The 17,029-nt window shown below is 43.4% G+C and overlaps 1 protein-coding gene across 3 annotated transcripts in view; it reads right to left on the reverse strand.

The window, feature by feature from the left end:
• SDAD1 (SDA1 domain containing 1) overlaps nt 1-17,029 on the reverse strand; it is a 204,422-nt gene that overhangs the window by 68,681 nt on the left and 118,712 nt on the right. For all 3 annotated transcript variants that reach the window (XM_073541097.1, XM_073541116.1, XM_073541107.1), the window contains exons 19-20: nt 11,731-11,921; nt 5,364-5,451 (exon numbers count right to left, since the gene is read on the reverse strand). In XM_073541097.1, the coding sequence (XP_073397198.1) occupies nt 5,364-5,451; nt 11,731-11,921 (279 nt within the window). The remainder of the gene's footprint in view (nt 1-5,363; nt 5,452-11,730; nt 11,922-17,029) is intronic.

Here is a 17,029-nt window from a genome sequence, read left to right on the forward strand (position 1 = left end):
TTTAATTAAAAAAATAAAACTGTTTGAAGAGTTTTTCCAGAGGGACTAAAACTAACCCCTAAGGAAGAAGGGGCTTTGAGAAAAAAAACATCCTGCATTTTTTGGTCAGGTCTCTTCTGTTTCCTGTAAGAAGGGTGCAGCAGCTTTAGAAGCATCAAAAGGATCTATAGGGGGGTATCAGAGTGACTGGATCTTTCTTGCGGGGCAGGTGAGAGAAGGCTACCTAAATGCTCAGAAATAGATGAACAAGGCAGCTGCCAAAAATGTCAGAAATTGCAAATGGAAAAACTGTTAGGGACAGTATCAGTAATCCAGGATTTGAGGCAAGCTCAAAGCTTCTGGTGAATGGGTATAGAGTGGTAAAGAACAAGCTGTTAGCTTTGCAAAGGTTCTTTCTAACAGGCAATTTATTAAGGAATACCTTAACAGAACTATTAGCTGTTTTGCCCATTTAAAAGTGGCTTTGCTCACTCAAAAAGAGGAAAATATTAGCAGCTGCCATAGGTAGAGTGGTGTGTTTGGCTATGGCAGAAACTGGAGCGTCCCTTGTTTTGGAAGAGTGACTTTTTTTCTACATATACAAGGAAGTGGCCCAGGATGGACTGTCATATGCCAGCATGGGCTGACATATCTGTAAGGGGCTCAGGATGGGGGGGACAATACTATTTAATGAAGGGGGGGGGATGAGCAACTCTTGTCTTTATAGGATTTAGAACACTACAAGGGCCCATACATCTGACCAACATGCGGTGGGGGGCCCAGGTCCAAGTTTTGCATCAGGATCCATCTAACTCTAGCCACACCACAGTCCTCCTTTTTATTATGTAGGTATTGAGGATAATAGTGAGGATAGGTCGCACTGTGCTCACACCTCAAAATAGGGTTATAAGAATTTTTTTCAATAATATCATCTGGAAATGGTCACATTTCCAGATGATATTTGAAGAAAAAAAAAACAAAAAAAAAACAAAAACAAAATTTCTTTATGCATAAAAAAAGTATTTAAATTCATGGCGGTAGGAAAAAAAAATTTAATGGGGTTGGGGGACGTGATGAAGCTGTAACAGTTCGGGCTACGTTCCCATGATCCGGAAAGTAGCAGCGCTATGGATGCATCGTATTATCGGTGCATTCAAAACACAAGTAAATCTGCATGTGTTCACTGAACCATGTGGATTTTCTGCATTCGACACATTCTATTGGAGAAATTTCTGTTGCGGAGACGCTGAAAGACGCTACGCGTGTCAGTATCCGCGAGTGATAAATAAATAATAAATAATCTTTATTTTTATAAAAAGCTAACATATTCCGCAGCGCTTTACAGTTTGCACACATTATCATCACTGTCCCCAATGGGGCTCACAATCTATAAATTCCCTATATGTCTTTAGAATGTGGGAGGAAACCGGAGTACCTGGAGGAAACCCACACAAACACGGGGAGAACATACAAACTCCTTGCAGATGTTGTCCCACTGAGCCACTGTGCCGCCCCTTAGTGATCCGCAGGTGCTCATACAAGCATAATGGACATGAGAGGTCTAGAAATACCATCCACTATGCTGTAACATCTGGCTGTTGCGGTTTGGACCGTGCATAAATACACAGCTTAAAACCGCAGTAATTCCTGATCGTGGGCACATACCCGCAGGACTCTGGAAAAACCAGTACCGGAGATATCAGTGTCCGTGTGTTTCATACTCATAGCAACCGTGTGCCACATTAGTATCACACATACCAGCGCCTTAGAAAAGCCAGGACAGTTCGAACCGTTCTCAGACACCGAGTGCCGAAGACAGCTCAAATCATTGTCTCCTGCTCTGCCTGCTATCAGCCTGTAGAGGGGACAATGTTGAGAGTTGTATTCAAGCGTAAAATTAAAAATAAAATTAAAAAAAGCAAAATCCCTCACCTGTCAGACGTTAAAAGAATGCAGAGTGTCCCATGTCGTAATCCTTCTGTGCGACATTTGCTCATCAGCATGAGCGGTGGCCAGAGGTGACCACTCATGCTGAAGAGCAGGGGAAAATGACTCGCTGCAGCGAGAGCGGGAATCACAGTGAACTGCAATGACCTCAATGAGATCACCACTAGCACTGTAAGAAAAAGTCTCATGGTGCAACGCAGAGCTAAGGCTAGTTTCACACTAGCGCTTTTGTGCGCAGCGACGGCCTGCGCACGGGCTGCCGCTAAGCCCCGCCCCTGCCACGCCTCCGCCAGTAGCTCCGCCTACCGGGGCATGACGCTGCATGCGTCCCCTATCTTTATCACTGAGGGCGCAGGCCGTGCGCAATATGCATTTGGCGGTGCATGCGTCCTTTTGACGGTGCGCCGACCTGCGCCAAACACAACCTGCTGCAGTTTGGTTGCGCCGGCGCACCGTCAAAAAGGCGCATGCGCCGCCAAACGCATACTGCGCACGGCCTGCGCCCACAGTGATAGATAGGGGACGCAGGATGCATGCAGCGTCATGCGCCGGTAGGCGGAGCTACCGGCGGAGGCGTGGCAGGGGCGGGGCTTAGCGGCGGCCGTGCGCAGGCCGTCGCTGCGCACAAAAGCGCTAGTGTGAAACTAGCCTAATTGAGGTCACTGCAGTTCAGGAGCCTAGCTGGGAGTGCAGCCTCTGTGACCTGCGGTAGCCTCGATGAGGTCACCAACGCTGCATTCGCAGCAGGTCATTCTCCTGTGGTTTTCAGCCTGGACGGTCGCATCTTGGCACCATCCAGGTTGAAAAGTATTTATCACAGACAGATTACGGCATGGGACAGAATGTCGGATAGGTGAGGCATATGGTTATTTTTTTGTTTTTTTACAGGAGACCATGGATTCAATGGAATGGGCGTTGTGAGTATAACTGTTATTTTTAAATAAAAAGGTAAAACCGTTTGTCTTTTTATTTCAAATAAAAAGACTTTTGCTGTGAATTTATTTACCATATCACTATAGGACTACTAATGGATAGGCATCTTATAGTGTTGGGAATAGCGCCAGAATTGGCGCATTTAATAGATGCGCCTTTTCTCTGGCGGCTGCGGGATGCTATTTTTAGGTTGAGGGAGCCAATATCCATGTCCCCTTGACAGCCTGAGAAAACCATTCCATAGCTGTCTGCTTTAGCTTGGCTGGTTGTCAAAAATGGGGGGGACCCCATGCCTTTTTCTTAAGTTATTTAAATAATTAAAAAAAAAAAAAAAACAGCGTGGGAGCCCTGTATTCTTGATAACTAGCCTTGCTAAAGCTGACAGCTGTGGCTTGCAGCCCGCAACGACCTTATTAGAAGTGCAAGGGCATTAGTACTGCTGTCCCATATGGGCTTTTGATATTTTTCCATCTGCTCAACTTTTTTTTTTTTTTTTGTTATATGCAGTCCACAGGAGTGTGTGCTCATTAACTACATCAGTGAGTACATAGATGCCAGTTCAGGGGTTTCATATGTGCTTAATATATTCATGGTGCTGTGAATAGTTCTCTTTCCAAACCAGTCAGGCGTTTTGATTTTTCATGTTTAATGCCTTTTTTCATTTGTTTGTTTTAGAGACTGTTCCTCATTAGACACCTTATAGTGCTCATTCATACATTGTCTGTGGGGTCTGTTGATGTGGGAGGTTTATCATATCATTATTTCATGATTTGACTTACCACTTTCCACATGTTTTTAAATGTTTTTATGGAGTCTGTGTTATTCCATGTCTGTGTTGGATGTAATCAATAAACTTCATACATTATTTACTCATACATGTGGTGTTCCCTATTCATAGGCTGGTCGCTTTGTTCTTTTTTCTGTAAAATTTATTTATAGCGCAGGCGCCAGCTGCTGAGTAGTCCCATCAGCGGCGCCGGCTCTTGCTGTTATCAGCTACAGCAGCAGGCGTAGGCTGATGGGAGTAATGGTCCCATCAGCCGATGCCTGTGACCAGAGGGAAACTGTCAACTTCGGACAGGTGAGAGATATTGTTTTTTTTATTTTTGATTGTTTACCGGGCACAAATGCTTCAGGGGATTATGTGTTAAGGCGAGTATAATTTGATTTTTTTTATTTTATTATTAATTTTACACTTGAATACAACTCTCACAATTGTCCCCTGCTTGCACTTATCGCCGGCAGAGCAGGGGACAATGATGTGAGCTGTCTTCATCACCAGGCACCGGTATGTGTCACACTGATGACACATGGATGTCATTCGTGTGTCATCAGTGTGCATGTGTGCGGGATGTTTTGCAGCCCGTGCTGCAGCTAAAAAATGGACATGTCAGCGTGTTTTGCCCATGGACACATGATCCGTGGAAACACACTGACATGTGCACCTGAATGGGACTACGTATGTGTCTCCAGTACGTGTGAACACTTTCACAACACGTACCAGAAACACAGACATATTAAAGAGCCCTTAGGAAGAAGATTCCTGGTTCTGGACAAGAACATTTTTGATGCCAGCATTAAGACTGTCAATTCTAGAGGTAACATTTAAAAGATTGTAGCTTGTCCAGGATAAAATCTGAGCGAGAGTCCTCAGTAACCCTTCTCTTTAGCTATAAAGTCAGAGCGCATTCCCTTTGAAAAGAGGATGTGGATAATTTAGTGGTATAGCTACAGTTCAATGGGTCCCTCTGCAAAACTTGGACCTGGGCCCCCCCTGCATGTTGGTCAGATCTAAAGGCCCTTGTAGTGTTCTAAATCCTATAAAAGACAAGAGTTGCCCCTCTCCTCCATTATGTAGTAATGTCCCCCCATCCCGGGCCACTTCCAGGTAGATGTCAATCCATCCTAGTATATATGTCAGTCGATGCTGGTGTATGTACATGTCAGTAAGAATGCCATGATTATGGAGGTAGTGAGGATAATAGTAAGGAGAGATCACACTGTTCCCACATCCCAAAATAGGGTAATAAGGAGAAAAAAAAAGTCAACAGCATAAAAGGGGAAAATAGAAAGGATGCTAAGTGGGCAGCAAAACCTCCTACATACACCAAGCCAAAACTGAAAGAGGCAAAACTCAGATGAGCAGATGAGATATGACCAATAGAGGAGCATACACTTTTTGCCCATGGTATGCCCCCTAGTGGCAGCAGCTAAGGTCATCAATTGCAGAATTGCTAATGAGAGATTCAGTGTTCTACACGATCAGGGCAGTGACATCATTTAGTAAATAGAATTAGCAATGGGTGGGGAGGGTTACTTACTCCTTAGTAATATAATTATATGGCAAACCTATAGGTACTAAATGTCTTCTGAACATCGCCAACAACAAACACCTGGAAAAGTAACAGAATGTAGCTTTACAAGACCAAAGCCTTAGAGGCCTTGCAGCAAGTGTGGTAGCAGAAAGGTCATAATAAAGCAAAAATAATAACACAAAAGCTTACCTTAACAGTAGCAAGCCTTGTTTCCTTATCAGACTTGGGTTTTTTGTGAAGATGTTCAATATCTCGGAGCGACAACAATTCACCTTTGCTGGAAATAAAAGCAGCAAGAATAGTTCTCCATAAGGGCAAGTCTGATAAAAGTATTCAATTATATATAATAGTAAAATAATAAAATTCCATCTTTTTAAAAAGGGAGTCAGTAGTTTTGGCCCCTTGAAATGGTTGACAGTGCAAGTCAGATAAGGTAAGGGGTTAAGCAGGGGAGGGTCTGGAGTGCATTCTGAGCAGGAAACCCAGGACATCACTCATGAAGAGACCGCCCACAAGGCACTTCTGATCCCCAGTCAGGATTAAAGCTTGCTTTTCGTAGTCATGCATAGAGCATAATCCTTAACCCAGGTGTGATTAACCGACTTTCATAGTGACGATAGTCATTAGCATTCATTACACAGATCAATGAATATGGTTTTGAACAGAATAATCATTAAAAGGGGTTTTGTCATAATATCAGGGCTGTGGAGTCGGAGCTCATTTTGGTGGAGTCGGAATAAAATGGTCCGACTCCTATATTATATAATAAATTGGGTACAGTAATTCAATGCAGAATGTGCTGAATATTTTTTCATAGGAATTTGGGAAAGTTATGAAATGTCCTATAAATGGCTGTTCTATTCCTGATCTAAGGCTACATTCACACACAGCGTTTTTCCTGCGTGTTTTGAGGATACGTTTTTCAGCTGCAAAAGCAGATCAGCTTTTTAAAAAACCACATCACCTGAAAGGCTTTTGAGCTCATAGAGTATTATCTGACAGAATTGCAGGGGTGTCAATACTTTTGGCCACAACTGTGTATATATATATATATATATATATATATATATATATATATATATATATTACACACACATATACACACTGTATATATATATATATATATATATATATATATATATATATATATATATATAAAATCGATATTACATAGTGTATTACATATTTACAATTTATTAGTTTTTTGTGTTCTAAAGTTGTATTCCAATAAATATATATTATGTTCTATCTAAATGTCTTGATTATTGTATCATAAAAATGATTAAATGTCTGATGTACACATTGTACTACAATAAATTTTTCACTTAAATATAAGCAATATATGTGGGAGGTGGAGTCGGTGGAAGGGAAATTGAGGAGTCGGAGTCGCAGGTTTGGCTTACCGACTCCACAGCCCTGCATAATATACTTTTTTTTTTTTTTTTTTTTTTTGTAAGAGACCTCTGTAGAAACAGCTCTCCACTTTAGTGTACTGCTGATAATTGCCTTTCCCTATACAGCCTCCATGATACTGGAAGCAGCACAGACCATTCTAATTGATGGTCTGAGGGCATCGTCTGCCATGTAAGTTCTGGCTTCTAATAAGGAAGTTCGCTCCCGCACATGGTGATGAAACTGTAACCAATCAGAGTGTCTGCTGCCTGATCTGCTTGGTTAGGCTGTCTGGTAAATGTTCTTTATGCAATCGCCACTCACATCCTGATACCACAGTGTTATACTGCTCTCCAAATACAAATGTGCTCTTGTACTGAAGTGTTCTTTCTTTTTACAGTGTTACCCTAGACAGCTGCTTATCACTGAACTGATCCTAAAGGCCATTTTACATTTAGCGATGCACCAGCGATCCGACCAGCGATCCGACCCGGTCAGGATCGCTGGTGCATCGCTAAATGATCGCTAGTGAGCTTTCATACAGAAAGATCTCACAGCGATGCAGCAGCGACGCAGCGCACGATACTCACCTTTCACACACAGCGATCCTGACGTCCTCCCGCCCGCCTCCACGCGTCGCTCGTCGTCACAGCAGGAAGTCTCAGCAGGAAGCCCCCGACCGACGAGAAATGGAGCCGGACATTCTCGCGAAATCAGCGATGGACAGCGGGGGAGCCGGTCGTTGGCAAGTATCACACATAGCGATATCGCTAGCAATATCGCTATAATGTCACAAAACCAGTGACGTTTTAGCGATATTGCTAGCGATATCGCTTAGTGTAAAACCCCCTTAACTCTCTCAGCCATTTGGACAGGGGAAACCAAACTAATTATGGCACAGGGATAATACAAAAGCGGATTGTCAGTATTGTGCTAGAGGAAGGCTAACGTCTTCCTCACATGTCAGAAGCCCAAAGCAGTAACATCTGACAGCGAAGGACCTGTTAAGCAGAGCTTGTGAATGCATCTCCACTGTGCATTCTCATCCTTTACAGTGACAAAGCTGAAACCATGCTACAGTTACAAAGGGAGGGGGAGCATTGAGGAGCAGCTCCAGCATCACACTGAATTGCAGGTTCTGTGGGGGTTACAAACATCACTATTCTTTCAATCATAGTTCACCGCCCTATCCGCCCTCCATCACCACTCATTCACATCAAGCCCTCTATACTTCCCTCTCCCATGTGCATCTCCCATGCACTTTTCGCCTTCCTGAAAAACTTCAGCCCATCTTGCCCAAACACATCGCACAAAAAAAAAAAAAACTTCTTACAATTCCAAAAACTACTTGCTCTATCTTCCTACTCCTACTGATTTCAGGGGACATCTCACCCAACCACAGTCCACCATCCCCCCAACCTCAACCCTTACCCTACCTCATATCGAAACCTTACTAACCTTATTAACATTTCTTGCACTCCATCTCCTTTTAATTGTGCCCTCTGGAATTGACGGTCTGTATGTAACAAACTTCCTTTCCTGCACAACTACTTTCTGAACAACTCTCTTAATCTGTTGGCCCTCACTGAAACCTGGTTTCAGGATTTTGACACTGTCTCCCCTGCTGACATTTCCCATGGTGGCTTACAATTCACTCATTCCCCGAGACCCACAAACAGACCTGGTGAAGGAGTCGGCATACTCCTGTCCCCACAATGCACCTTCCAGGTTCCATCACTCTCATTCCCTTCTATTGAGGTCCACAGCATCAGGCTCTTCCGTCCCCTCTCCCTCAGAGTAGCGGTCATATCGTCCCCCAAGCTCACCCACCCAATTTATTAACCATTTCTCAGCCTGGCTGCCGCACTTCATGTCCTCAGAACTACTAGCCCTTATCCTGGGAGACTACAACATCCCCATTAACAGCCCCACTTCCACATTTGCATCCCAGTTTCTATCACTAACCACTTCTCTAGGCCTCTTACAGCTCTCAATCTCTGAAACACACAAAGACGGTAACACCCTTGACCTGGTCTTTGTCCGGCTCTATTCAAACTCTTATCTAAATAACTCACAGCTTCCCCACTCTAACCATAACATTCTCTCCTTCACGCTAACAATTCCTCGCCCACCCCAGCACATGCCTACCTTCCACACATTCAGAAATCTACATGCCATTAGCCCTCATACACTTTCAGACTCCCTACACTCATCACTGTCCCCAATCTCCTCTTTTTCCTGTCCTGATCTGGCTGTACATGACTATAATGACACTCTCAGAAGCACCCTTGACCAAGTAGTGCCCCTCACCCTCAGAACCTCCAAGCACAGACTAAAACAGCCCTGGCTCACATCGCAAACTCTATTTCTCCAGCGATGCTCTAGGAGTGCTCAACGTTTATGGAGGAAAACACACACACCAGAAGACTTCACCCACTTCAAATACATGTTAAGAACCTATAACTCTGCCCTCCACCTGGCCAAACAGGCCTACTACACCACCCTGATGATCTCACTATCCAACAACCTCAAGAAACTTTTTGACACCTTTCACTCCCTCCTCAGGCCGAAAGCACAAGCCCCTACCACAGACATTTGTGCTGATGACCTGGCCTCCCACTTTATGGAGAAAATAGATAATATCAATCAGCAAATCTACTCCCAGCAATCAAGTGCAGTGACTCTCATCCCTCCCTGCATTTCCCCTGGCTCACTCTCCACATTTGATTCCATCACAGAAGAAGTCTACAGGCTCCTCTCTTCTCATCCGACTACATGCACTACTGACCCCATTCCCTCACATCTCCTCCGGTCTCTCCAGTTGTCACAACTCACCTAACTACAATCTTTAATCTCTCCCTCTCCTCGGGTATTTTCCCATCCTCCTTCAAACACTATCATTACTCCATTATTAAAGAAACCCGCCCTCGACCCATCCTGCACAAACAACTACAGACCAGTCTCCAATCTCTTTTACATTCAAAAGCCTCCCCAGGCTGGAGTCGTTAGGTCGGGACCTGGTCCTTTTTGTCTGCCCTTAGTCACACATTGAGGTCAACTTTGACACATGGTAAGGTTTTTAATATTAGACCGTGTAGGATCGTCTCGATCAGGGTCACCTTGGCGACGGTGAGATGGCTTTCATGCTATTTTTGACCAAAAATTGTATTACTAAGAACCCTGTGTTATGTAAACGCGCTTTTGCTTTTTATTTATTTAGTTATAGCAAGGTTTATGTTTATTTTGCTTCTTGTAGGTTTTTTCAATGTTTAATGGCCTAAGTAAACTTATGTTTATATGCTGCATGTATACCAACTTTAAACTACAGTAAGCTCAATTTTTGTGTGTTCTTTCAGTCTCCAATCTCCCCTTCATCTCAACTCTTGGCGCGCCTTGTCTACTCCCACCTTACCTGTTACCTCTCCACTCATTCCTTCCTAGACCCTTCTCAGTCCAGCTTCCGCCCCTACATTTCACAGAAACTGCACTCAAAGTGACCAATGATCTTCTGACAGCAAAATGTAAAGGTGACCACACTCTGCTCATTCTTCTCGATCTTTCCGCAGCTTTTGACACTGCTGACCACCATCTCCTACTCTCTAGGCTCCAGTCACTAGGCATTAAGTACACTGCCCTTTCCTGGTCCTCTTCGTATCTTTCTGACTGCTCCGTCAGTGTTTTGATCGCTGGTTCCACTTCATCTCCTCTTCCTCTCACTGTTGGGGTACCTCAGGGCTTAGTCCTTGGCCCCTTTCTCTTCTCCCTCTACACAGCCCCAATTGGACAGACCATCAGCAGATTTGGCTTTCAGTACCATCTTTATGCTGATGACACACAACTATACACGTCATCCCCTGACCTTAGCCCGATGTACTACACAACGCCAGTGACTGACTGTCTGCAGTCTCCAACATCATGTCCGCCCTCTATCTGAAACTCAACCTCTCCAAAACTGAACTACTTCTGCTCCCGCCATCCACTAATCTCCCTAAATCTGACATTGCCTTCTCCGTGGGTGGCACCATAATAACACCGCGGCAGCAGGCGCGCTGTCTGGGTGTTACGTTTGACACCAATCTCTCCTCCACCTTTCATATACAATCTCTTGCGGCTTACACCTAAAGAACATCTCTAGAATCCACCCTTTTTTCACCACGGAAACAAAACCCCTCACTGTCGCCTTGATCCACTCCCGCCTGGACTACTGTAACACTATTAATTGGCCTCCCCCTCACTCAACTTTGCCCGCTCCAGTCTATTCTTAATGCAACAGTCAGGGTTGTCCATCTAGCTAATCGGTACTCAGACGTGTCCGCTCTTCGCCAGTCATTACACTGGCTGCCCATTCACTACAGGATCCTATTCAAAGTACTTGTTCTCACCCACAAAGCTCTCCACAGTGCAGCACCCCCTTACATCTCCTCCCTCATTTCTGTCTATCGGCCTAGCCAATTGCTGCGCTCTGCAAACGACTTTTGACTAATCTCTACACTAATCTGTACCTCCCACTCTCAACTCCAAGACTTCTTCCATGCTGCGCCAGTCCTCTGAAATGCTCTACCCCAAGAAATTAGGACCATCCACAACTTGCAGTTTTAGGCACTCCCTCAAAACACATTTGTTCAGAGTGGCCTATCACATTCCCTAATCAAAGTTATTTTATGGGTAAGTGTGTAGGTAGCCCAGTCACTATATCTATCCCCCTACTCCCTCAAGATGACTGGACCATCATTGTAAATAAACACCTGTACTTTGTATCTCCCCCACCTCATTGTAGATTGTAAGCTCTCACAAGCAGGTTGTCTTATTTTGCTTTAATTATTGTATTGTTACCGTCGTTACTTATGACTGTTGTGTTTCAAACTTCTAAACTGTAAAGCGCTGCAGAATATGATGGCGCTATATAAATAAAGATTAATATTATCTCTATTGAACACATTTGAGTGCAAAGTTTTCATGTCTGTTGATGGGATTGGACTCTACTAGTGCACCACTCACCAGAAGTGTTGTGTCTACCTCTCATGGGTGTTGACCCCGACCAATCCTAATGACAGGTCATCCATCAAAGAGTGGTGGACAACCTCTTTAAGCTTAATACTAGAACAGACATGTACAAAACCCATAAGTGATTACTTTACAGAACAGGACAAAAAGCAACACAAACCTGTCTTCCTCATCACTATCTATTTCAATATTTTTCCTCTTCTCTGCTTTCCCAGGCGCAGATTTTACTTCTTTTGCCAATTGCGCAACTCGGATTTTCTTGAATTCTTCCTGGGTCAGAAGTCTACTGCCACTGACAGCAGCAGCTTTAGCCTTTCGCTCATCTTCTGGCATTGCTTGAAGCTTTTCTGCCTATAAAAGCACAAGACACAGTTTAGCATTTAATTCATGAGTGACGCTATAACCGTGAATAAAAATGTACCACTGTTATCTTTGACTACAACTGATTTCACAGAGCCATCACATTGTTTGGCTATACCAGGCAAACCACTATACTGAATGCAATTAAAAGAAAAGCTGAATCAGGCAGCACAAAAGAGCATGAAAAAATGTGCCCCCATAGAGGAAGCATTTGCAAAACAGCACTGTCTGGGTGAGAACACGCTTTTGTGGGACCTGCATTTCCAGCACTTTATAGGTATTGCTGCACATGATTCTTTCACATTTTTTTATGGCTGCCTTACCCTATGTCCTTGGCATTTCGTGCACAGCGGTGATTTGCACACATTTTTTCATGCTCTTTTGTGCTGCCTGATTCAGGGTTTATATGCATGCACTTTACTAATGAAACATTATTGTTACATCTTGTAGCGGTATTTACCCTGTTTTTTTGTGAGCATATTACTTTTTTGTATATATTGATAGATCGGACATTGCAGTAGGCTCCATTATTATTATTTTTCACCTATTATTGTGCACTTGGCATTTAATTTATTCAATATTTTTTTGAGCAATTTTTGTGAATACCTTGAGTGCATATACATATTTTGGTACTTACCTTTTGTCCCCTTGGCTGTGTTCTTTTATTGTGGTTCCAGTATTCTTGATCACACTTTTATCTATTTTTTTGTCGAATATTAATAAGATTATTTTTTAATTGTATTCTTTTGCATCGTATCGTCCTGTTTTCTCCAGTCATTGTATAGAGTTTGTGTATACTATCTAGTTAAAGATGTATATTGGATCACATCTTATAGTGTTGGTGTGTTATATTCACCACTAATCCACTAGATCCCCATTGGGTATTGGACTCAGATTAATTATATTAAATCAAATGGAATCTCAATCATTGTCCCTAGAATTTGAGGTTGGATTTCATATATCCATATTAAATTTGAATTTGATAAGAGCAATGGCAAATTTAAATAAATGTGGTGCACTATTCAAGTTGTCAGATGTGATATACACTGTCTGATTAGTGCATTATAGATTGCTGCATTTATAAATTAATGTCAATTGAAATACATATATACACTGCTCAAAAAAATAAAGGGAACACTTGCTTTCTGGCTGATGTTTTGGTCACTTTTGAATGTTGCTTGTGCTTTCACACTCGTGGTAGCATGAGACGGACTCTACAACCCACAAAAGTGGCTCAGGTAGTGTAGTTCAACCAGGATGCAACATCAATGCGAGCTGTGGCAAGGTTTGCTGTGTCTGTCAGAGCAGTGTCCAGAGGCACTACCAGGAGACAGGCCAGTACACCAGGAGACGTGGAGGGGGTCATAGGAGTGCAACAACCCAGCAGCAGGACCGCTACTTCCGCCTTTGTGCAAGGAGAAACAGGAGGAGCACTGCCAGAGCTCAGCAATATGACCTCCAGCAGGCCACAAATGTGCATGTGTCTGCACAAACGCTTAGAAACCGACTCCATGAGGATGGTTTGAGGGCCCGACGACCACAGATGGGGGTTGTGCTCACAGCCCAACGTCGTGCAGGACGCTTGGCATTTGCCACAGAACACCAGGATTGGCAAATTCGCGAATGGCACCCTGTGCTCTTCACAGATGAAAGCAGGTTCACACTGAGCACATGTGACAGCTGCAGTGTCCAATCTACAGCGGCCTGATATTACAGCATAGTTGAGGGGATTTTATGAACTCCCGTCTCCACTATGCGTGCAGGGCCGCATCCGGCGGCCCTGCGTATCCAGACATGCGGCGCGTCTTTCCAGACCGCATCATGTCTATTTATCTTGCGGAGACGCTCTGTCTCCACAAGATAAATAATCTAGTCTATGGATACGATGCAGTGATTCCGCATGTGATCAATGAACATATCTGGAATCACCGTGCGTACAACAGAGGGGGGCACTATGCGTGGAGTGGGGTTTCCGCTCCATCCAAAGCGCTGCCAGTACGCAGCGTCGACACATACCCTTAGACACTTAAGCTCCCGTTACACATAACGATGTCCCAGTGATCCCACCAACAATCCGACATGATGGGATTGTTGGGACATCGTTAGACAGCCCCAGCGATCAGGATCAGAGACGCTGGATGCTGGTTTCTAATGTAAACGTCGAGTATCTAGGAGCCACGCGACTTCTAGATACCCGCTGTTTACCTTGGTTAACAGCGTGTACGCCGGTTTCCAAGGTAAACAGCGGGTATCCAGGAGCCGCGGCTCCTGGATACCCGATGTTTACATTAGAAACCAGCGTCGCTGATCGCTGGTCTCTCGCTGCCGGGGCCTTTAGATCCTAGTTCACATTCATTCTATACTAAGAGCACTATGTGTGTGGTAGCATAAAAATACCCAAAGAAAGGGATACAGAAGGAACCCCGGACAGAATAAGTCTCTTTATGAGGCAGATGAAGTCACGTTGTACTCCGCCTGACCTTCGATCCAGCTGTGTCCATCTTATTAGGTGGTAGATCACACCTGTGTCCACCTAAGACGACAGATGTGATTGTGCCTGCCTCATTATAATGACTGCTCTTGTTGGCAATCCCATCAAAATACAGTTTTTTTTGGTGACTGGTATGGTTTCCCTTAATGCAATGCACAATGTAGTGTAAGAATATAAATCTAACTTTAAAGACACAGATTAACTAGCACTGACTGAAATATCATGTGCTCAAATTATTGTTCACCAATGTAGTATCAAACATCATAACTGATAAATAACAGTAACTGAATGCAATGAGAATATATATATATGTGAATCAGCACTGTACAAAACATGATCGGCTTAGATACAACAGCTCAATTGACACATCACATGCAGTAGGCTTGGATACATAAGATACATGGACATAGCATTAACAGCCACCAGATTTTGCCAGTAACGACACTGCTGATAACAAATAGCCTGAAATCTGGGGTTCATTTCCTACAACAACACAGCAGGAGGAGCTGCCAATCCAAAAGATGGCTATGCCCATGACCTGTATTTAGCACGGCTCTCTCATAACTATAATGACTATTACCAGTCATTACATATCAAAAGAGTCTATTAGATGGTGCACTGTATTGCCTTTTTACTGCAATATAATTATATTTGAGGGAAGGTTCACAAGGGCATATAAGGCTGTGTGCACACGCTGCGGAAAAGGTGCGGATTCATCCGCGCGGATTTTGTACAATCCGCAGGTGAAACCGCAGGTCAAAAGACCTGCGGTTTTACCTGCGGATTGCTCTGCGGTTTTGCCCTGCGGTTTTTCATCTCCTCAATGGAGGAGATGGCAAACCGCAGGAGAATCCGCAGAAAGAATTGACATGTCAATTCTTTCTGCGGATTGAAAACCGCAGATAATCCGCGCGGAAAATTCCGCACCGTCTGCACTGCGGTTTTTGATTCCCATAGGGAATCATTGTACTGTACACCGCAGCAGAAACTGCTGCGGGTCCGCAGCGGCCAAAACCGCTGCGGAACCGCAGCAAAATCCGCAGCGTGTGCACACAGCCTTAAAATAATATCAGTGATAGGTGAGAAAAAAAATATCATCCCAATTTTCTGGCTGTCAATCCATATGCAATTCATTTTTTTATGGCAGCACTAATTAATAACTTACAGGACCATTTGCAGTTTCCTATGTTACAGAATTGCTATGTATCCATACAAATCAGATGCTATATTGTGGCTCCGTATGCCATCAGATTTATTTATTTATTACGCACACAGACTTGAACGGTGAGTCTCATCTGATTTATGGAATAGATTAGTGCATGCTGCAATTTTCTCACACAGACACACAGATAGTGATAAAAATTGCTCTGGATGGTCCCATTGAATAACATTGGTCTGTGTGTTTTGTTTTTTCCATGGCCAGCCACTTGGACAAAAAAAAAAATACGGTCTTGTGAGCGAGCCCTAATGGTGATCTTTAAAATAGGGAAATATTAAACGGCCGCGCGCACTAAAATTGAACTGGCACTCACTTCAAGTTCATTATAAAAGATCCCTCAGCCTATTAGCCACTCGGCCCCCCGAGGAAGCCCCGGTATTACCACTATGGGTAAGAAAAAATCCTTTTATGACTTGTATTGATGGTTGAATTTTTAGGAGCTCAGGAATTTACTATGGGACTGATGGGTTGGCTACTGAGCCGTGTAATAGTACACTTTAGTACTTACCCCAGTCAGGGCATCACATGCATCCATATTGATACATAGCTTTTGACTATGTGCCCAATTTAGGACTTGGGGATACCCATCCCCCATATAATTTCCTTTTGGTAGCCCTTATTCACCTGATCACTGTAACTATACCGAGTGTTCTGGCCATGTTGTCTTTCACCAATGTACTGACTCATATTTTGTAATTACTGATATTTTAATGACCTAATAATCTAATAAAATATTTTATACTTTTTGCACAAGATACTATTCTGTGTGTACTTTATATTGAACAATGTAGTTCTTATTTATTGGGCGTTTTTGAACTCAATTGTGTCTCTGTTGTATGCTTTAGTACTGAGTTGCCCTTCTTTTTCTTTGGACTTAAGTCCATCTGTGATTAAATATAGGCATGATATTCTATATTCAATTCCATGTCTTTCTGTGTATATTCACAGCTCATCTGCCTGTTCATATGGATCATAAGACCCGCGAACAAGCGTGGTTGACAAAATTGAATGAGGTATTTGGTGGAGACCAGAGTGTGGCTGTCAATTCTAGAGAAACTGAGGACTTGATTGTCAAGTTGAAAAATTTATTAAACAAAAAAACCAGACTATGGTGGAATAAGTCATTTTTGGAACGGTATGTGGATAAGGGCCTGATACCCCGGGGCTTACGGGTACAGGTCTTCCCTTCTTTTTCCATCGATGATGATAATTTTAGGAGGCAGTGGGAGGAGCTGTCATCCAATTGTTCGAAGGGTTACATGGGCCTTTTGATTAAAAATGAGACAATTTTGAATCAATTGGAAGTAGAAATTGGCTCTGTTCAAGCAGACCTTCGGGTGAAATTAACAAGTGAAGCTTTATTAAAAATGAATAAAGAATTGGAAGGGG

Source organism: Dendrobates tinctorius, unplaced genomic scaffold (genome assembly GCF_039654945.1).
Source record: "Dendrobates tinctorius isolate UK_male_01 unplaced genomic scaffold, ASM3965494v1 ptg000011l, whole genome shotgun sequence".
NCBI lineage: Eukaryota > Metazoa > Chordata > Amphibia > Anura > Dendrobatidae > Dendrobates > Dendrobates tinctorius.